The 23,306-nt window shown below is 45.7% G+C and overlaps 2 protein-coding genes across 2 annotated transcripts in view; one reads left to right on the plus strand and one right to left on the minus strand.

The window, feature by feature from the left end:
* Positions 1-6,731, minus strand: part of LOC140716661 (zinc-binding protein A33-like) — a 42,538-nt gene extending 35,807 nt beyond the window's left edge. Inside the window, exon 1 of the mRNA XM_073029483.1 lies at positions 6,515-6,731. Within this exon, the coding sequence (XP_072885584.1) occupies positions 6,515-6,731 (217 nt within the window). The remainder of the gene's footprint in view (positions 1-6,514) is intronic.
* Positions 1-23,306, plus strand: part of LOC140716731 (uncharacterized) — a 343,916-nt gene that overhangs the window by 153,772 nt on the left and 166,838 nt on the right. The gene's annotated exons all lie outside the window — the stretch shown is intronic.

Here is a 23,306-nt window from a genome sequence, read left to right on the forward strand (position 1 = left end):
CTTGAATGCATCCAGAGACTTGGCCTCCTCTGCCTTCTGGGGCAGAGCATTCCACATATCCACCACTCTCTGGGTGAAAAAGTTTTTCCGCATCTCTGCTCTAAATGGCCTACCCCTTATTCTTAAACTGTGGCCTCTAGTTCTGGACTCACCCATCAGCGAGAACATGCTTCCTGCCTCCAGCGTGCCCAATCACTTAATAATCTTATATGTCTCAATCAGATCCCCTCTCATCCTTCTACATTCCACTGTATACAAGCCCAGTTGCTCCAATCTTTCAACATATGTTAGCCCCGCCATTCCGGGAATTAACCTTGTGAACCTACACTGCACTTCCTCAATAGCAAGAATGTCCTTCCTCAAATTTGGAGACCAAAACTGCACACAATACTCCAGGGCCCTGTACAGCTGCAGAAGGACCTCTTTACTCCTATACTCAATTCCTCTTGTTATAAAGGCCAGCATGCCATTAGCTTTCTTCACTGCCTGCTGTACTTGCATGCTTGCTTTCATTGATTGATGTACAAGAACACCTAGATCTCCCTGTGCTTCCCCTTTTCCTAACTTGACTCCATTTAGATAGTAATCTGCCTTCCTGTTCTTGCCACCAAAGTGGATAACCTCACATTTATCCACATTAAACTGCATCTGCCATACATTTGCCTACTCACCCAACCTGTCCAAGTCACCCTGCATTCACATAACATCTTCCTGACATTTCACACTGCCACCCAGCTTTGTGTCATCAGCAAATTTGCTAATGTTACTTTTAATCCCTTCATCTAAATCATTAATGTATATTGTAAACAGCTGCGATCCCAGCACCGAACCTGGCGGTACTCCACTGGTCACAGCCTGCCATTCCGAAAGGGAATTGTTAATCGCTACTCTTTGTTTCCTGTCAGCCAGACAATTTTCAATCCATATCAGTACTCTGCCCCCAATACCATGTGCCCTAATTTTGCCAACTAATCTCCTATGTGGGACTTTATCAAAAGCTTTCTGGAAGTCCAGGTACACTACATCCACTACATCCTTGTCCATTTTCATAGTTACATCCTCAAAAAACTCCAGAAGATTAGTCAAGCATGATTTTCCCTTCATAAATCCATGCTGACTCGGACTGATCCTTCTACTGCTATCCAAATGTGTCTTCATTTCATCTTTTATAATTGACTCCAGCATCTTTCCCACCACTGACGTCAGGCTAACCGGTCTATAATTCCCTGTTTTCTCTCTCCCTCCTTTCTTGAAAAGTGGGACAACATTAGCCACCCTCCAGTCATCAGGTACTGTTCCTGAATTTATAGAACATTGGAAAATAATTACCAATGCGTCCACGATTTCTAGAGCCACCTCTTTAAGTACCCTGGGATGTAGACCGTCAGGTCCCGGGGACTTATCATCCTTCAGACTCAACAGTCTATCCAACACCGTTTTTTGCCTAATATAAATTTCCTTCAGTTCATTCTTTACCCTAGTTCCTTTGACCACTATTACATCTGGGAGATTGTTTGTGTCTTCCCTAGTGAAGACAGATCGAAAGTACTTGTTCACTCATCTGCCATTTCCTTGTTCCCCATAATAAATTCACGCGTTTCTGTCTTCAATGGTCCAATTTTGGTCTTAACTATTTTTTTTTTGCTATTCACATACCTAAAGAAGCTTTTACTATCCTCCTTTATATTCTTTGCTAGTTTACCTTCGTAACTCATTTTTTCTTGGCGTATTTCCTTTTTTGTTATCTTCTGTTGCTCTTTAAAAGCTTCCCAGTCCTCTGGTTTCCCGCTCATCTTTGCTATGTTATACTTCTTCTCTTTTATTTTTATACTGCCCTTTACTTCCCTCGCAGCCACGGCCGCCCCCCCCCCCCCCTTAGAATCTTCTTCCTCTTTGGAATGAACCGATCCTGCACCTTCTGCATTATTCCCAGAAATATCTGCCATTGTTGTTCCACTGTCTTCCCTGCTAGGGTATTGTTCCACTGAACTTTGGCCAGCTCCTCCCTCATAGCTCCATAGTTCCCTTTGTTCATCTGTAATACTGACACATCCGATTTTCCCTTGTCCTTCTCAAATTGCAGGTTAAAACATATCATATTATGATATATCAATGTGTGCCTGTCTGCGCTAGCACGCGTGGATCGCTGTGTCAGTGTGTGTGTGTGTGTGTGTGTGTGTGTGTGTGTGTGTGTGTGTGTGTGTGTGTGTGTGTGTGTCTGTCTGTCTGTGTGTCTGTGTGTGTGAGTGTGAGTTTGTGTGAGTGTGTCTGAGTATGTGCGTGTGTGTCTCACTCTTCCTCTGGATGGATGTCTGTGAGTTTTTGTGCCTTTGCTCAAATTTGAAATTAAACTTATTCTGACAGTACATATACGTAACCACATACAGACATGATATTCATTTTCTTGCTGGCATCCACAGTAGAACAGAAAAATACAATAGAATCGATAAAGAACTCCACACAAAGACTGACAAACTGATCATTTTGAGACGATGAGTTGCAGAGGCCTGAACAATGTGTCCACACGTGTGGGACCTGCTTCCCCAGGGCAGCACCGAGAAGACAGCGTGGTCTGAGTGGGTGGGGATGGTTATCATTGATGCTGCTTTCCTGTGGCCGCGCTCCTTGTAGATGTGCTGAATTTCTCTTTGCTGGGCTGGGAGGTGTCCAACACTCTCTGTAGATCTTTCCGTTCTTGGGAACTGGTTTCTGTCCCGGGCTGAGATGCAACCAGTCAGGGTATTGTCTATCATGTGTTTGTTGAAGTTTGACAAAGTTTTGGACAACAAGCTGAATTTGTGCAACTTCTCAAGCAGTGGAAGCTCTGTGCCTTCTTTGTGACAGCACTTACATGTCAGCTCTCTGAACTGGTAGCACCAAGGCATTTAAAGCCACCGGCCCTGTGGAAGAACATTTGAAATATAAAGTCAGAAGTGCTGTGTGTTGTTAAAGTTTTTTGGCCTTGTGGATTGTTCCCAGATATAAACACAAGCTGATTTCCCTCTAACTCAGAGGGTGGAGAGTGGGGGGAGGGTGGGGTAGAGTCGAGGGGAGAGATGTAGAAAGAAGGTGAGGGTGGCAGAGAGAGAGAAGGGGATGGAGGGGGAAGAAAGGGTTAACAGTTGTGTGCTGTTAAAGCTTTGTGACCTGACAGCCTGTATTTATCCAGTTCAGTTGCAAGCCTGCAGAACTAAGATTATTGAGCTGACCACATCCCCTCAGTAGAGCGATAATACAGCTGTACAGATGAGATAAGTGTAGACGGGTGGGAAAGAACGTTTTGAACTGACTCCTCTGTTCTGACAAGGTCACACACACTTGTCCGCTACTGGATCCAAACACGAGCTGATTTCCCTCTAACTCAGAGGGTGGAGAGTGGGGGGAGGGGGAGGGAGAGCTGGGGGAGAGATGTAGAGAGAAGGTGAGGGTGGCACAGAGAGAAGGGGAGGGGGAAGAGAGGGTTAACAGTTGTGTGCTGTTAAAGCTTTGTGACCTGACAGCCTGTATTTATCCAGTTCAGTTGCAAGCCTGCAGAACTAAGATTATTGTGCTGACCACATCCCCTCAGTAAGGCGATAATACAGCTGTACAGATGAGATAAGTGCAGACGGGTGGGAAAGAACATTCTGAACTAACACCTCTGTTCTGCTAAGGACACATACACTTGTCTGCTGCTGGATCCAAACACAAGCTGATTTCCCTCTCACCCAGAGTTCCACAAATGTGGAATCTCAATGACCTTGTGGTAAAATAAATGATTTTCCACAATGACTGTGTGTTTCCTTTTTTATTGCTGCTTCGGATCCGGAGTAACAATTATTGTCTTTTCGTTTACGGTTGTGTACGGAAAATGGCATCAAAGGCAGGTGCGCTGAGAAACAGACTTGCAGCAGCGTCACAGACACATGGCAAAGCCGCGGTCACAACAACATCAACACAAGTTATTCAAACATTTTACAGGAAGGAACTCAAATAGAACAAAAACATTTAGAGCACAGTGGTCACAGTGTTCACAGTACAAAATCGCACTCATAGTCTTCAAAACTAAAGTGTCCAGTTCCAGATAAAATGGTAAACCAGCTTCCTGTCCGGAAAAATGAATGCAACTGATTGTCACAGACAGGAGAAAATCTGCAGATGCTGGAAATCCAAGCAACACACACAGAATGCTGGAGGAACTCAGCAGACCGGGCAGTATCTATGTCAAAGAATACATTCGACGTTTCGGGCCGAGGCTATTCACAAGACTTGACTTTAGACCATCCAATAGATTTCGCACTTCTGATATCGGTCTCACCGGCCTATAATTGCCTGGCTGAGATCAGCAGGTGGTGAATCTGTTGAATTCGTTGCCACAGGTGGATGTGTTGGCAGGTGATGGAGTGTAAATATGGCGGAAGCTGATAGGTTCTCGATCACTCAGGGCATGAATTTGTTCCGTTAGGAGGCAGAAAAATGGATTCGGGAGGGAAATTGGTCAGCCATGATGAAATGGTGGAGCATACTCGATGGAACGAATGGCCTGATTCTGTGCCTATATCTTGTGGACTAAACACAGATTTACCTTCGCCCCACTTTCCGGTTTCTGCAGAAATCGTTCCCTTCTTTTCTCCTTTTCCACATATTCTTCCTGGCACTTATCCCTGAAAGTGAGAGAAATACTACACCTGCCCATTCATCTCCTCCCTTACTCCATTCATCGCCCAAAGAGGTTCTTCCAGGTGAGGCAACGCTTCCTCTATTGCATCCGCTGCTCCTGATGCAGCCTTCTGTATATTGGTGAGACCCGGTGTAAATTGGAGGGATCGTTTTGTCTCGCACTTCCTTTTCAGCTGCCAAAAGTGGAACTTCCCTGTGCCCAAACAATTTTATTCCTATCATCATTCCCATTCCAACATGTCGGTCCATGGCTTCCTCTTACGCCATGATGAAGCCCCACCCCCACCCCCCGCCGGCTGGAAAAACAACACCTTATATTTTCTTTATATAACCTCCAACCAGATGGCATGAGTAGCGATTTCTCCTTCCAGTAAACTTTTTCCTTTTCCCTCCCTTCATCTTCTTTCCCCCACTCTGGCTCTTACCTCTTCTTCTCACCTGCATATCACCTCCCACTGTTGCCACTCCTCCTTCCCTTTCCCCCATGGTCTATCCTCTCCTCTCCAATCAGATGGCTTACTCTCCAGCCCTTTATCGTTCCCACCCAACGGACATCATCAATCACATCACATCTTTCCTCTTTCTTCCGCCCGGCATTTTTATTCTGGCCTTCCCCCTTCCATTCCAGTCCTGGAAAAGCGTCTCAGATCGAAACGTCAGCTGCTGATTTATTACCATAGACGCTGCCTCACCCGCTGAGTTCCTCCAGCAATTTCTGTGTGTAACTTTCCCACCTAGTGGTGTCCTGCCGGAATGGGAGGTCCTCTGTGCGGAGCACTCTCACCCGGATGGTTTCTGCCGCAATGGCCGCTCCCTTCTTGACAACACTCCCACCTAGTGGTGTCCTGCCGGAATGGCAGGTCCTCTGTGCAGAGCACTCTCACCCGGAGGGTTTCTGCCGCAATGGCCGCTCCCTTGTTGACAACACTCCCACCTGGTGGTGTGCTGCCGCAATGACCTGTCCACTGTGGACAACACTCAACAGTTAACAGCAGACAGTCAACGTTTTGTAAAATGACACTTCATCAGGACCGGAAAGTACGGGTATAGATGCTAGAATGATACATTTCGGAAAGTGGTAGAAGTACAAGCTGGCAGATGGTAGATGAGGGACAAGGTTGGGGGGAGGGGATGGGTCTGAATTCAGAGGCTGGGAGATGAGAGTGGGAAAAGTTATAGAGCTGCATAAGAACGAATCTAATAGAGGGGTAGAGTGGAACACTGACGAAAGGACGGATGAGTGGAACCAGAGAACGGTGATAAGCAGGCGAGAAGAGAAGGGGTGAAAGGGTGAATAGTAACACACACAAAATTGCTGGAGGAACTCAGCAGGCTCTGCAGCATCTATGTAAGGGAGTACGGACAGTCGATGTTTCCAGCTGAGACACCAGCAGGACTGGTGGAATAACGATGAGCAGTCAGGGTGAGAGGCTGTGTGGATAATGGGGAGAAATACAAGGTGATAGGTGCAACCGGAAGGAGGGTGTGGGGTGAAGTAAAGAAGGCAATGGAAGAAAGAAAAAGGTGCTGGAGCACCAGACGGAGGCAATACCCATCTGTCCTCTCTCAGATTCCCCTTTTCCAATCCTGTATCTCTCACCAATCAACTTCCCAACTCTTCACTATTCTGACATGGATACAATTGATACAATGCCTGAATACAATTTTGATTTTATCGCTCCCTCAGCGACTGCAAGCTGTCCAGGCCCTGACTCAGCAAAGCGGTCCCAAACCATAATGCTCCTTCCATCCGGCTTCACAGTTAGGATGAGGTTTTGGTATTGCTGGGCAGTGCGCCTTTCCCTCCAAACAGAGGAATGAGAATTTCTGCCAAAACCTTCAACATTTGTCTCACCTGTCCTCGGAACATTGTCCCAGAAACCTTGTAGAGCCTGCAGCTGGTCTTCTGTCAAGCTGAGACGTGCAGCAAAGTGTTTTTTGAAGAGCTGTCGTTTCCTCCGTGGTGTCCTTCCATGAAAACCATTCTTGCTCACTGTTTTTCTTACAGTGGACACATGAGACTTTAGAGATTTCTGCATGTTTCCTGTTGTTACCCTTGGGCTAGTTTTCATCTCGTTCAGGATTCTCCTGATGTGATCTTTGCAGGATGTCCAGTCCTAGGGAGAGTGACAACAGTACTGTATTTCCTCCGGTGCAGATAATTTCCGTTACTGTGGACTGAAGAACACTCGGGACTTTAGAAATGCTTTTGTAGCATTTTTCATCTTCATGCAGCTCTACTGAACTTCTAAGGTTCTCGGAACGTTTTCTTTTGTTCGAGGCATGGTCCATATAAACAGTTACAGGCTCTGACGGTAACCTGACTTCGTGAATCTTTTTTAATTGTAGGGCATCTCTACAACCAGCAATTCCAATCTCATCTTATTGAACACGTGACTCCAAATAGTTTTTTTATGGACGGCATTATCCCTGAGGTTCACATACTTTTCCCACATAATCTATGTATTATGCATCATTTTTCCTCATTAAATAAATGAACAACTATAATGTTTCTCTTTAGTTGTTTACTCTGTCTAGTGCTATGACATTAATGAAGATCTGATCGTATTTATGCAGAAATAGAGAAAACTTTCCAGCACCACTGTAAATCTGGCCCTCACAGCCACAGAAACCCTGGCCCACACACTGTCACAACACCTGACCGTCGCAGCCACAGAAACCCTGGCCCACACACCGTCACAACACCTGACCCTCACAGCCACAGAAACCCTGGCCCACACACCGTCACAACACCTAACCCTCACAGCCACAGAAACCCTGCCCCACACACCGTCACAACACCTGACCCTCACAGCCACAGAAACCCTGGTGCACACATCGTCACAACACCTGACCCTCACAGCCACAGAAACCCTGGCCCACACACCGTCACAACACCTGACCCTCACAGCCACAGAAACCCTGGCCCACACACCGTCACAACACCTAACCCTCACAGCCACAGAAACCCTGGCCCACACACCGTCACAACACCTGACCGTCACAGCCACAGAAACCCTGGCCCACACACCGTCACAACACCTGACCCTCACAGCCACAGAAACCCTGGTCCACACACCGTCACAACACCTGACCCTCACAGCCACAGAAATCCTGGCCCACACACCGTCACAACACCTGACCCTCACAGCCACAGAAACCCTGGCCCACACACCGTTACAACACCTGACCCTCACAGCCACAGAAATCCTGGTCCACATACCGCCCCAACACCTGTCCCTCACAGCCACAGAAACCCTGGTCCACACACCGTCACAACACCTGACCCTCACAGCCACTGAAACCCTGGCCCACATACCGCCCCAACACCTGACCTACTCACCCTTTAACGCTCGCCGAGACACCAACGATAAGCAATAACCAACCACGTTAGCATAGTTGTAAAGATAAACATTAGAACCTGTGCACGGACGAGGAGGATCCCAGTAAAGGTAAGTGTTGACTTTGGTGATGAAGTCGTGGGGCGGAGCAATATGGCAGGTTTGCGTGACGATGAGCGTCCAATAATGAGATCAGAAAACACAAAATAATTTCCCATTGCACACATAATTGCACCTCATCAAAGGTGACAAGCTTTTCATTATCCTTTTCCACGGGATGGCAATAGAAAGCCAACGGATCACAGAAAATATGTCACCCCTAAACTCCAGGTTGCATGGTTAAGTGACACTGAACATCCAATAAATTATGTTAATTTACTACTGGGGACACCCGCCCCACAACACACACACACAGATATAACATAAAGCTCAGACAAAAACAAATACATCTTACATCTTACTGCGAGGTGAAGCCAAATAACTAGGCCTCAAAACATAGTCTACTCCCCAAGTGGTCAAAATAAAAACTAACAGCTGGGTCTTATATGCCCTAATGCTCAAAGTGGAAAGCCTTTCATCACCCTGGACCATGGAGAAAATACAACCTCCATAAATACCCACTTCCCACCACAGACTGTGGTCCCCACGCCACCAGAAACGGTGGTCTACACACGCCTACACATAGCACGCATTTCCTGTAACCAACATCCCCGCCAACACGATCGGTAAGTAACTGACCCGTCACTTTACCAATATTAATAACCTTACACCTTGAAAAAGATGTTCACAATAAAGGCAAGCGTGGGGCCTGGTTAATCAATGCGTGGGCCAGACCACAGTTTCAGGGTTGTGTGATACTGAATCCCCAGTAACAAGATCAAGAAATCCAAGAGGTATAATTTTCCTAATGTCCGCGCAATTATACCCTCACCCTAACTCTAACCCCGGCCACACAGCCCTACAAACCATGGCCAACCCCTCCCCCCTCATACCTGAGCACTCATTGCCTGCAATCTAACATTCCCGCAGCCCCGCAGTGATGAAGCTTAGCACAGGGTCTCCAGCCGCCCGTCGCCAGGACTTCCCCAGACACCGAGTCTACCTCGGACCTCGTGTCCGTCTCGGAGTCCGGGTCATCGGTAAATCCGTCATTCCTCCCTACGAAGAGACTGACAGCAGCGGTAAGTTACACACAGAAATTGCTGGAGGAACTCAGCGGGTGAGGCAGCGTCTATGGATACACCGGAAGTACAAGGTAATTGAAAGATTTATGGGACTGCCAGCGAGGGCAGCCCAGGCAAAAAGGGGGTTTCATTGTTGGGGCTCGTCCGGGATGGAGTGTCTGAGCTGCTGTGTGATTGCCCTGAGCATTGAAGAAGTGGGGTTGTGTGTTTAAACCTGCGTTAAACAATTGTCCGTAAAGTGATTGAGAGACGGGATTGTGAAGGCTGCAGGGATAAAGGATAAAGTCTCCGCGCACAGCTGCAGGAATCTCCGCTTCCAATTCGGCAGCCTCGCCTTCATCCCCTCTTCTCGAAAGGATGAATGGTCCATGACCCACCCCCGCTCCCGGGGCCGCAAGAGCACCGGACAGATCTACTGCCCTAACGAAAGCGCTAGTTTAAACTCAAGAGAAATCTTTGCCTGCCATTTTGTCAAATCTTCGCTCCATGATCGCAACTGTTGCTAATGCTCTAACGGTACTTATAATCATAAGTAACGAATCAAAGAGATTACCGGTAGCTAATGCTTGTGTTTGGAATGGAATGGATATTCGTAGCCCATATTAAATGTTACTTATGATTATAAGTACCGTTAGAGCATTAGCAACAGTTGCGATCATGGAGCGAAGATTTGACAAAATGGCAGGCAAAGATTTCGTTTGAGTTTATACTAGCGCTTTAAAGAAAAGCTGCTGTCGTTTCGGCGGAGTGAGGGGAGAGAGACGGCCGGAGAGACGGTTGAGTTGCTTGCGGCGGAGATGGGCCAATCAAATGGCTGAGGCGAATTAGTTAAGGATGGATCAAGTGACAAAAAGGCACACAGTCACAGGCGACGATCGATATTGTCTCCGAATGTCCGTTAGACGCGTACCCCTCCCCGCGGCGTTGGTTGAGCTGATCAGAGAAGTAAGAGGGGAGGAAAATGCGACGGGTGAGCGGGAGGCCTCCGTCAGCAGGGTGGTGACCTCGGTAGTAGCCTCCGTTGCTGAAGAGAACAATGATATATCACAACCGGGGATGTTACAGGAGTTTGTGGCAGATTTGTGAACTGAGATGTCCAGGCTACAATGGGTAGCTGCCGCCACCAGGCATGACAAAGCCGACAGGGAGCCGGACCCACTGATGGGATACACTGAGCAGAGGGACGCTGTTGAACGGGGTCTCTGGAAAAAGCGACCGCTTCAGGAGGGAGTGTAAAGAACGTGAAAACCCTCAGAGAGTGAGCCCGCGGTCACTCCGGCAGGAAGGGAAGTCAGCAAACTTCAGAGAGACACAATGAGGGAACGGCATGGCTTCTCGATAGGGACACATTCCAATCAATACATCAAGAAAAACACTGAAGTGTAAAGCCCTCTTCCTGAAGGCTAAGTGAGGGAAATCTGCAGCTTATCGCTAGGTATCGCGGGTGTTTGTGCTATGGACATACTTGACACAGGTTCCCAGGTTACCCCCCTTTGCAGATCACTCTACAACCGGTATGTGACGTATTGGTGCCACACAGCGTGCAAGAGCCCCGGGGCCTCAGTACCGATGACCACCCGGACGGTGGATAACATCATTAAAGGTGTCTGCGGAACTGGGGTTATGACAAAACCCAAGGTTGTTTCAGTTTTGATACTTTAATAAAAATGCTCTTTGAACTTTGTTCTTGACATTAGTTTAAGGTGCAGGCAGTATTTTGGAAATGATTCTTGCTCTGGGATGATCTAATATGCATGTGGGGTGTCCGTGGGTTTAGGAGTTCGCACAGATCTGAGGGTGCGCGCAAGTTTAGGGGTGTGTCGGCGGGTATGGGAGATTAAGGGGCACAGGTCAATTTGAGGCGTGATGACGCTCAAGGTACTTTACTGATAAATACAGTTTGAACTTTGAACATCGTTTCCGTTATTTTGTGAACTGTTTGAAATGATTCCTGATCTGGGATAATCTAATGTGCATTTGGGGGTGTCACTCCTCACTATGATGTGCTGAGGAAGCGTACCCGACCAGGGTCACCAGTTGAAAAGCAACCGATGACGTGCCGCAACAGCACGTCCGTGCAAAGGGTTTCATTCATAGCCAGGCGGAAATAGTGCAAAAGCGCTTCAAAAGTTGTGAAGGAGGCAAATGAAAACAAACATATATCCGCAAAAAATACAAATATCCAAAGCTTTCTTCATAACAAACTTTGTTCTTTTTTAACCTTCCCATATAACTATCCCCCAAACGTCAAATCCAACCGCCACATCTCCCAGTAAAGGCAGACTGAGGGTTTAAATCTGCCTCCGCCTGGCCGAGAAGGACTGTTGGTCTGGGCGGGGGGAGGTGGGGGTGAGTGTGGATTACGTGACCAGATCATAATAATTATCGTAGATGAAGAAAATGACCTTTTTAAACAGCGTTCTAACGTGCTACAGTTTGATTCCACAACAAGTGTCCCACTGATCAGTGTCCACATGCTCAGGAGAATATAAAACAATAATGCCCTCCCACCAGTGGTGTTACCTCTGCAAGGTGTGGGGCGCCTGACCCCACTAACCCGGGTATTGTCTCTGGACACCCCAAATGGTCTCTCCGGTCACTTGGGGTCGTTCTGCTGTCTGGAAACCGAAGTAACGGTGTGAGTGAAAATAAATCAAACCGTTTGGAATGACTGTGTCCAGAATCGTTATTTTTATCAGTTATCTCTACACGGTCTATTCCCCGGTCTCTGTTTTTCCGAAACTTTATCGTCTCCTTCACTCCTATACTGCATATTCTGCTGTCCTTGTCTCCCTTAGACACCATTCTCTGACACCGATACTGTATAGTTTCCTGTCTTTGTCACACCGACACTGCATCATCTCCAGTCTCTGTCTCCCCTAAACTGTACAGTCAGTCGTCTCTATCATTCCAACACTTTCAAGTTTCCAACTGTGTCACCCTACAGTGAATTATCCCTGGATTCTGTCACGCCTAAAGTATACAGTCTCTCGTTTCTTCACCCCTATACTGCAGTCTCCAGCCGCTGTCACCACTATATCCTATATTCTCCACTCTCTGTCACCCCTGTACTCTGTAGTCTTCAGCCTCTATTACCTCTGTACTCTATAGTCTCCAGGCTTTTTCACCCCTATACTGTATCGTTCCTAGTCTCTGTCACCCCTATACTCTATAATCTCCAGTCTCTGTCACCCCTATACTCTATAATCTCCAGTCTCTGTCACACCTGTAGTGTATCGTCTCCGGTCTCTGTCATCCCTATACTCTATAGTCTCCAGTCTTTGTCACCCCTATAGTGTATAGTCCCTAGTCTCTGTCACCCCTGTAGTGTATTGTCTCCAGTCGCTGTCACCCCTATACTGTCCTGTCCCTAGTATCTGTCACCCCTATTCACTGTTATCTCTAGTTTCTCACCCCTATACTCTATAGTCTCCACTCTCTGACTCCCCTATACTGTATACTTCCTAGTCTCTGTCACCCCTATACTCTATCATCTCCAGTCTCTGTCACCCCTGTAGTGTATCGTCTCAGGTCTCTGTCACCCCTATACTATAGTCTCCACTCTCTGACTCCCCTATACTGTATACTTCCTAGTCTCTGTCACCCCTATACTCTATCATCTCCAGTCTCTGTCACCCCTGTAGTGTATCGTCTCAGGTCTCTGTCACCCCTATACTATAGTCTCCACTCTCTGACTCCCCTATACTGTATACTTCCTTGTCTCTGTCACTCCAGTACTCTATAGACTCCAGTCTCTGTCACCCCTATACTGTACAGTCCCTAGTCTCTGTCAACCCCATAGTGTATCGTCTCCAGTCTGTCACCCCAATACTCTATAGTCTCCAGTCTCTGACACCCCTATACTGTATACTCTCCAATCTCTGACTCCCCTATTCTCTATAGTCTCCAGTCTCAGTCACCCCTATTCTCTATAGTCTCCCGTCTCTGTCACCCCTTTTCTCTATAATCTCCAGTCTCTGTCACCCCTATACGGTACAGTCCCTAATCTCTGTCAACCCCATAGTGTATCGTCTCCAGTCGCTGACACCCCTATACTCTATAGTCTCTATTCTCTGACTCCCAGATACTGTATAGTCTCTAGTATCAGTCACCCCTATACTCTATAATCTCCAGTCTCTGTCACCCCTGTAGTGTATAGTCTCCAGTCTCTGTCACCACTATACTGTACAGTCCCTAGTCTCTGTCAACCCCACAGTGTATCGTTCCCAGTCTCTGGGGTTATGGACCTATGTAATGGACCAAAAGCAATGTTGGTGAGTGTTCAGCAGAGGGTTGTCAGGGTGAACTGCTGAACCGTTACGTTAGTAATTTTTGTGAGGGAACGGGCAAATAGGATTGCAGATCCTTGGAGAGCCCATTTGTTGTTTCTTCCCCGTATTGTTGAAGTAATTTTGCTGGATTTACTGGAACCAGCAAACTACTAACATTTGCTCCCCTGGCTGCTGGAATATAGACACATTGACCCGACATGTAAATCACATTGAAATGCATTTGAACTCATTCGAAGTTTAGAATCGAACAGCGTTTCAGCTACAGATTCGATCATATAACGTAACCAGATGTTTGACTACTGCCTTCAGCTCCTCCCTGAATTTTCTCTGTGCCAGAGTGTAGATACACGTGTTGGTGCAAACTGCAACATGAACCCAAACTGTTGCAGGATATACGTCGGGGTGTTCAAATATCTGTCAGTGTAAGAGTAATTCTCAACTTGCCAGTTCATAGTATGTACAATAAAGGGGATCAACAACAATATGAAATTGGCTGACAGAGCGAACAACAAAATTATTGACTTTCTCCGGTTCTCCACCTCTGGATCATTCTTTTTCTCTCTGCTGTTCCTGAGCCCCCGGCGAACTCTGTTTGCCGCGATAATATGACTGACTGTGAAAGCGTTAAAAAGTAGAATCAAACCGATCGGCAATAAAGGTGTATTGATCGTGCTAAACAACTGGTATGCTTTCCACGCTGGTAAAGTAAGGAAATCCATTCCAAAAATGCATCGCCAGGGTATGTTGTCAATGATACGGTAAGGTTCTATCGCAAAGTAGAATGGAACACTTTTCGCACAACTTCCTAAACAGACAACTACAATCACAATAGTCGCTGTCCTCTCGGTGCAGTATCGTTCCCGCAGCTTTTGACTGCAGATTGCAATAAAGCGATCGAACGTGAAAGCCACCGTGAGCCAAACAGAACAGTCCATGGTTGTGACACTCAGGACAAGCGTCACGGCGCAAACCAGCGTAATGAGCAAAGGAAGGGCATAAACATAAATATTATTGATCTGATCGATTACAACAGAAATAATAACAACCAGTAAGTCAGCTGCTGCCATTCCCACCAGATAACGGGAGATGCATTTAGAGAGTCCGCAGTTTCCCAGAGACAGGATCACAATCGCCATTAAATTAACTGCAAGGAAGCAAAGAAGAGTTAGGTTCATGCGCAAACACCCCGATCACGTTAACTTGGATTACACGCATAGAAATGTGTTAAATCAGATTGAGTGAATCTCAGACATCTGATCATATCCCGGGTGTGACAGACTTCAACTCCGAGAGCGGAAATGTTCTTCGTACGGGCTCCGTCACTGTCCTTCGGTTGGATGATAACGACGGACCCGAGTAACAGTTGAGCCGCAACTTTCCAGTTGTCGGCAAGTTATCGGTGAACGGCTTATCGACTCACTCATCCAGACTGCTGAGAATGCTGAAGGTTTTATGTATTGCAGGAATAAAATTGACTCAGGGAGATGACATTTGGAGTAGAGGGGTAGGACGGCTAAATGCGTTTCGATGTACAGGTGGCAAATAAACTTCAATCTTGTACATTGCGACTGAGAAGCAATATAAGGATTTTTGCTCCCTCATGTTGTACGCTGGATGGAAGAAACGGAGTAATTTTTTATTTAAATCAAAACTGGGCCTAAGGGGACACGGTAAAAAAAAGAGCTTTTCAGCTTATCGTGGCAATTTCAGAGACATGTCAATAAATAAACAGACAAGAAGTCTTTCTAGTGACATTGAGACGGAGAAAAAAGAAACTGGGTGTTGCCGAAAAACCGGGATGCTGGCAAAGAGAGCTGCGGCGATGCTGTAGGACTTGTTTTCATTTTAGTGAACATTTGGGATTCTGTCTCGATGTAGAATCAGATTTGGAACAACACGTGATGGTAAAGCTGCAAAGACGAGAAAGGTAAAATGCTGGAACAGTATCAATATTAGCATTCAATCAATTGTTAATATTGACAAAGTGATCAGACCTGAGAAAGGAGCAACAATTCCAGGGTAAAATTAAAGAATAAAATAAAATATAGCTTTAAATCTGAACCGGAGGAGGCACCATCTGTAACAAATGCAACAAGAGCAAAACACACGCATACAGTCGGAACCAATTCCAGTTACTTACCAGGGATACCAATCGCTGCCAGTACAGGATAGTAAATTCTCGCGATGTAGTAAATTGCTGGATATCCCATTTTCTGTGTGAATCGGTGATCAGTTGAAAGCAGTCCAGCTACTGATCGCTACTGTTGATTGCTTTGCAAGCTCTTATACAGGTGAGGAAAGTGCCCTCTGACAATTAATTATACCACGTGGTTAGTCGCATCAGTGACAGTCCACTAAACAAACACTTGAGGTAAGCTATTTATATGAATTGCGTCATCGTGCAATGAAAATCGCTCTCTCGGAAGAATTACGAAATAACAATTATGTTCAATTCTGTTTATGCACACCTTCAAACGAGAACGTTGCACATTATATGTATTCTATGACACAGAGTTGATGCGTTTCACATGAAATAATCCTCAGTCTCAATATTTTTACGAGGACTATCGCCCTCAAATAATCAACAATAGTCACAATAGGCGAAGCGCAATAAAATTCTAAGGTTACGGAAGGCATTTTGTTTGATTGTTCAATTCAATAATCTTTCCTGGATGGGGAATGCTCACTCTTCCTTCTTGCTTTCAGATTGGTTTGGTGCCACAAAAGTGGTCAACCTGAGGATAAATAACTCAATAGACAATAGACAGTAGACAGTAGGTGCCCGGGTAGTCCATCCGGCCCTTCTAGCAAGCACAGCCATTCACTGTGACCATGGCTGATCATATACAATCAGTACCCCGTTCCTGCCCTCTCCCAACATCCCTTGACCCCGCTATCTATAAGAGTTCTATCTAACACTCTCTTGAAAGCATCCAGAAACTTGGCCCCCACTGCCCTCTGGGGCAGAGCATTCCACATACCCACCACTCTCTGGGTGAAAAAGATTTTCCGCATCTCTGTTCTAAATGGTCTACCCCTTATTCTTAAACTGAGGCCTCTAGTTCTGGACTCACCCGTCAGCAGGAACATGCTTCCTGTCTCCAGCGTGTCCAATCCCTTAATAATCTTATATTTTTCAATCAGATCCCCTCTCATTTTTCTAAATTCCAGTGTATACAAGCCCAGTCGCTCCAATCTTTCAACATATGACAGTCGCGCCATTCTGGGAATTAACCTTGTGAAACTACGCTGCTCTCCCTCAATAGCAAGAATGTCCTTCCTCAAATTTGACCAAAACTAAACACAATACTCCGGGGGGGGGGGGGGGGTGGGGTCTCACCAGGGCGCTGCACAGCTGCAGAAGGACCTCTTTACTGCTATACTCAATTCCTCTTCTTATAAAGGCCAGCATGCCATGAGCTTTCTTCACTGCCTGCTGTACCTGCATGCTTGTTTTCATTGACTGATGTACAAGAACACCTAGATCTCGTTGAACTTCCCCTTTTCCTAACTTGACTCCATTTAGATAGTAATCTGCCTTCCTGTTCTTGCCACCAAAGTGGACAAACTCACATTTATCCACCTTAAACTGCATCTGCCATACATTCGCCCAGTCACCTAGCCTGTCCAAGTCACTATGCATCTCATAACATCCTCCTCACATTTCACACTGCCACCCAGCTTTGCGTCATCAGCAAATTTGCTAATGTTACTTTTAATCCCTTCATCTAAATTACTAATGTATATTGTAAACAGCTGCGGTCCCAGCACCGAACCTTGCGGTACCCCACTGGTCACAGCCTGCCAGTCCGAATGGGACCCGTTAATCGCTACTCTTTGTTTCCAGTCAGCCAGCCAATTTTCAATCCATGTCAGTACTCTGTCCTAATTTACCATGTGCCCTAATATTGCCCACTAATATCCCATGTGGAACTTTATCAAAGGCTTTTGAAAGTGCAGGTACACTACATCCACTGGATCTCCCTTGTCCATTTTCATAATTACATCCTCAAAAAAATCCAGAAGATTTGTCAAGCATGATTCCCGCTTCATAAATCCATGCTGACTCGGACTTATCCTTCTATTGTAATCCAAATGTGTCGTAATTTCCTCTTTTATAATTGACTCCAGCATCTTTCCCACAACGGACATCAATAAACGATTAGATTAGTTATGCATCTCGAAGTCCACCTCCGCATAGAAACATAGAAAAAAACATATAGCACAATACAGGTCCTTCGGCCACAAAGCTGAGCCGATCACGTCTTTTGGTGTCTGAAAAGAGGATGCTGTCCAAGTTGCATGCCATCTTGGACAATGTCTCCCATCCACTCAATAATGTACTGGTTAGGCACAGGAGTACATTCAGCCGGAGACTCATTCCACCGAGATGTAACACTGAGCGTCATAGGAAGTCATTCCTGCCTGTGGCCATCAAGCTTTAAAACTCCTCCCTCGGAGTGTCAGACACCCTGAGCCAATAGGCTGGTCCTGGACTTATTTCCACTTGGCATAGTTTACTGTAACGAAAGCAATTTTCCCTCGGGATCAATAAAGTATGTCTGTCTGTCTGTCTGTCCTACCTTAGAACTATCTAGGTATTACCCATGGCAAAGTGCAAACAGCCATCTGGGAGACTCTCTAAAGACCCTATCGTTGCCGCCTCCACCGCCTCCGCCGGCAGCCCATTCTACGCACTCACCGCTCATTGTGTAAAAAACCTACCCCTGACATCTCCACTGTACCTAATTCCAAGCACCTTAAAACTATGCCTTCTCGTGCTAACCATTTCAGCCCTGTGAAAAAGCCTCTGACTCTCCACACGATCAATGCCTCTCATTATCTAATACACCTCTATCAGATCACCTCTCATTCTCCGTCGCTCCGAGGAGAAAAGACCGTGTTCACTCAACCTATTCTCATAAGCCACGCACCCAACAAAGGAAACATCCTTGGAAATCTCCTCTGCACCTTTTCTATGGTTTCCACGTCCTTCCTGTAGTCAGGCGACCAGAATTAAGCACAGTACTCCAAGTGGGGTCTGACCAGAGACCTAAATAGCTGCAACATTACCTTTCGGCTCTTAAACTCAATCCCACGATTGATGAAGTCCGATGCTCCGAATGCCTTCTTAACCATACAGTCACTCTGCGTAACAGATTTGAGTGCCCTACGGACTCTGACCCCAAGATCCCGATGATCCTCCATACTGCCAAGAGTCTTACCATTAATGCTATATTTTGCCATCATATTTGACCTACCAAAATGAACCGGCTTACACTTATCTAGGTTGAACTCCATCTGCCAATCCTCAGACCATTTTTGCATCCCATCAATGTTCCGTTGTAACCTCTGACAGTCCTCCACATTATCCACAACACCCCCAACATTGTGTCATCAGCATATTTACTAACCCATCCCTCCACTTCCTCATCCAAGTCATTTATAAAAATCACAAATAGTAGGGTTCCCCGAAGGTTCCCTGAGGCACAGCACTGGTCACCGTCCTCCATGCAGAATATGACCGGACGACAACCCCATTTGCCTTCAGTGGGCATGCCCGTTCTGGATCCACAAGGCAATGCCTCATTACTTTCTCCATAAGCCTTGCATGGGGTACCTTATCAAATGCCTTGCGAAAATCCATATACTCTACATCTACGGCACTACCTTTATCAATGTGTTTACTTATATCAACAAAAAAATTCAATCTGGCTCGTAAGGAATGACTTGCCTTTGACAAAGCCATGCTGACTATAATCATATTATGCCTCTCCAAATATTCATAAATCCTGCCTCTCCGGATCTTCTCCATCAACTTACCAACCACTGAAGTAAGGCTCACAGGCCTATGATTTCCTGGGCCATCCCTACTCCCTTTCATGAATAAGGGAATACCATCCGCAACCCTCCAATCCTCCGGAACCTCTCCCGTCCTCTTTGATGATGCAAAGATCATTGCCAGAGGGTCAGCAATCTCCTCCCTCTCTTCCCACAGTAGCCTGGGTCACAGACCGTCCCGTCCCGGTCACTTATTTAACTTGATGCTTTCCAGAAGCTACAGCACATCCTCTTTGTTAATATCTACATTGTCAAGCTTTTCAGTCCACTGCAAAGCATCTCTATAATCGCCAAGATCCTTTTCCGTGGTGAATACTGAAACAACGTATTCATTAAGTACCTTCGCTATTTCCTCCGGTTCCATACCCACTTTTCCACTGTCACGCTAGATTAGTCCTATTCTCTCACGTCTGATCCTCTTGCTCTTCACATACTTGCAGAATGCCTCCGTTTTTTCCTTAATCCTCTCCGCCAATGCCTTCTCATGGCCCCTTCTAGCTCTCCTAATTTTATTTTTAAGCTCCTTCCTGCTAGCCTTATAACCTTCTGGATTCCTATCATTACCAAGTTTTTGGAATCTTTTGTAAGTCCTTCTTTTCTTCTGGACTAGATTTACAGCAGCCTTTGTACACCACGGATCTTGTACCCCACCATCCGTTCCACGTCTCATTGGAACGTACCTACTCAGAACCTCACGCAAATATCCCCTGAACATTTGTCTCATTTCCTCCGTACGTTTCCCTGAGAACATCTATTTCCAGTTTATGCTTCCAGGGTCTAATTTATGTTTCCAAGATCCAATTTATGATTCCAAACTGATATGGGGGTTGCAGGGTCATCTCTAATTAATGTACGGAGTTTGTTTCAGAAAACTATCTCTTTTTCTAATACATTTTTTATTAAATTTTTAAGAGAATTACATAAAATTAATAGAATAATAGAATAGTGAAAAATTAATACTAGCCCTCCCCCTCCCCTTAATCCTTCCCCCCTTAAGATCCGTATCTAAAAAAATAGAAAAAAAGAAAAAAGAAAGAAAAAAAAAAGAAAGAAAGAAGGATTGCCTGGATATCGGAGGATCCCCGCATGCTCCATGGAGTTCAAAATAACTTTACTATATATCTTTATTTTTTCCCCCAAATAACTAATAATTTTATCTTCAAAGGACCTATATATTTAATCTTATCTTTTGTAGATAGGGGTGCCAAATTTTCAAAGATATATCATATTCATTTCTTAAATTATAAGTAATGTTTTCAAGTGGGATACAGCTATATATTTCATTATTCCAACGGTCCATAGTTAAATATGAATCTGATTTCCAAGTAACTGCAATAGCTTTTTTGGCTACTGCCAATGTAATTTTTATAATTTTTTTCTGATATTTATCCAATTTAGGTTTCGGTATTATCCCTTCAATATCGCCTAATAAAAATAATATTGGGCTATGTGGGAGTTGTCTTCCAATAATTTGTTCCAGTAAAAGTCTTAAATTTATCCAAAAAGTTTGAATTTTAAAACAAGACCAAGTGGAGTTGTGCTGCCTTTAGTGCAGTTATTTAGTTTATAATATTTTCGCTTAGTAATTTGTTAGCAATTTTTAGTTAAAGTTAGGATTGTTTAAGTCAATTTATTTGTCTGTAATACATCGCGGCGGCGATGACGTCACATCCGGGTTCGCCGCGTCTTGTGGGAAAATACCGGTTTGGGATAAACGCAAGGGTGGGGGTCGCTCACATGTGGTGCCACAGCGCTGGTTAAGTTTTCTCTACGCACCAAAGACACAGTGAAAGCAACGCTGTAAGTCATTAGATAATCAATATGTTGAGTTAAAATGTTAACGCCGATTCTGTTAAAAGTAACGACGGTCGATAAGGTTTATGTTTTCGTTAGTTAAAGAGTCGGGATAGTTTGTATTCAAGTGTATTTAAAGCAGTCAATGGAGCAGCTAGATTCTGACTGTATGCTGCACTTTAATGTAATGTAGTTATTGTAGTTTTACCTTTGCAAGTATTCACAATATAAATGTGATATTTAGAAGTGAACAAACACTGTACCAATCTTGTATTGTTTTTCAACAGTTTTCACCATGCGTTAATGTGAAGAGTGAACAGTAAATGGTTAATCTTACTGCGGTCTCGTTTGCATTGATTCTGGTTTATCTCGACGTTTACCTCGGCGTTACTTCACACCCGAGCGAGAACGTTACAGTGAAAAAGCGGCATTATCAGGTGTTTAAAGTGCAGCCATGTCAACCCGATCCAGCATCAAGTCGTTGTCAAAGTCGTCGTCATCCTGCGACAGGGGCAGTAGGGCATCAAGTAAGGCCACCCAAGCAAGAGCGAAAGCAGAAGCCGCCAAGGTGCGAGCGCGCTTTGCCAAAGAAGAATTAGAAGTAAAGATGAAAGCGGCTGCCAGAGAAGCCGAAAACCAGAAGGAAGCGGCTGCCAGAGAAGCCGAAGCGGCTGCCAGAGAAGCCGAAAACCAGAAGGAAAAGGCTGCCAGAGAAGCCGAAAACCAGAAGGAAGCGGCTGCCAGAGAAGCCGAAAACCAGAAGGAAAAGGCTGCCAGAGAAGCCGAAAACGAATTGGAAAGGAAAAGGGTAGAGGCACGGTAGAAGCGCTGAAGCTAGAACGAGAAGCAGCAGCTGCCGAGGTGGAAGCAGAGTTAATAGAAGACGCCGAAGAAATGCATGATCCGAAGGACGGAAAATCTACCTCAGAAAAGATCGGATTGGAACGTACAAGGGACTATGTCCAATCTCAAATGGAATGGAAGACTCTTTCTTCCTCTCCTTACTTATTCGATAACGTCCCACTTCACGAGGAGTCTTGGAGAGGCCCGACGGCATCACGTCCATCCGAGGAAGATAATTTACCCTCGCAACTCCGCGATGAACCCAGGAATGCAAGGGCTCACGACAAGTACTTCTCGACACCGAACTTACCGGATTTGGGGAGAAGAGAGGCAAAGACTGAGTCCAGACCAGCAAATCCCATAACAGATGTACGCCCTCAGTCATGTACCTGTGGACATGTTCCCTCAGCCCGCACGCCACTTGCAGACGAATCCGTAGCACGGTATTTCGCACGACGGGATCTCGTCACTTCAGGACTATACCAGTTCGACGATAAACCTGAAAATTACCGTGCATGGTACTCCACTTTCACCAACGCTATCGACGGAGTCCAGCTCAGAGCAACCCAGGAGTTGGATCTTATGGCAAAATGGCTGGGAAAAGAATCATGCGAACAGGTGAGACGCATGCGTTCAGTGTACATCAACAAACCCGAGCTAGCATTGAAGAAAGCATGGGAGAGACTTCAGGAGGGCTACGGAGCCCCCGAAATTATTGAGGCGGCGCTATGCCAACGTTTGGGAAATTTTCCTAAGGTGTCAGCCAAGGACCACACCAAGCTAAGAGTATTTGGAGATTTACTCATGGAGATTCAAGGCGCCAAAGAAGATGGCCACTCAGCTGGTCTAGTATACCTAGACACTCCAACCGGGATTAGACAAATCGTGGACACACTTCCATTTGGGCTGCAGGACAGGTGGTTGTCCGTTGCCTCAGAGTACAAGGAAGAACACGAAGATCGATTTCCTCCCTTCGATTATTTCACTAGGTTTGTGTGCAAGGAGGCGAAGAAGCGAAATGATCCTAGCCTCATAGGTCCAGGAAGCAGTACAATTTACACCAAGCCAGATAAATCCTCTTCGAATAATTCCAACGTTACTAAACCAGTCTCAGCGCTTAAGACTGAAGTCTTTACAACTAACAACGACCCTAGCAAGAATTGTCCATTGCATAACAAACCCCACCCCCTCAAAAGATGCAGAACGTTTAGGGAAAAACCCCTTGAAGAGAGGGAGGCCCTTCTCAAGGAGAAAAGAATATGTTTTAGATGCTGTTCCTCGACCTCTTACTGTGCTAGAGAGTGTACGATCGCCGTGAAGTGCCCGGAATGTAATAGCACTAATCACGACGG

This window comes from Hemitrygon akajei, chromosome 26, assembly GCF_048418815.1.
Source record: "Hemitrygon akajei chromosome 26, sHemAka1.3, whole genome shotgun sequence".
Lineage (NCBI taxonomy): Eukaryota > Metazoa > Chordata > Chondrichthyes > Myliobatiformes > Dasyatidae > Hemitrygon > Hemitrygon akajei.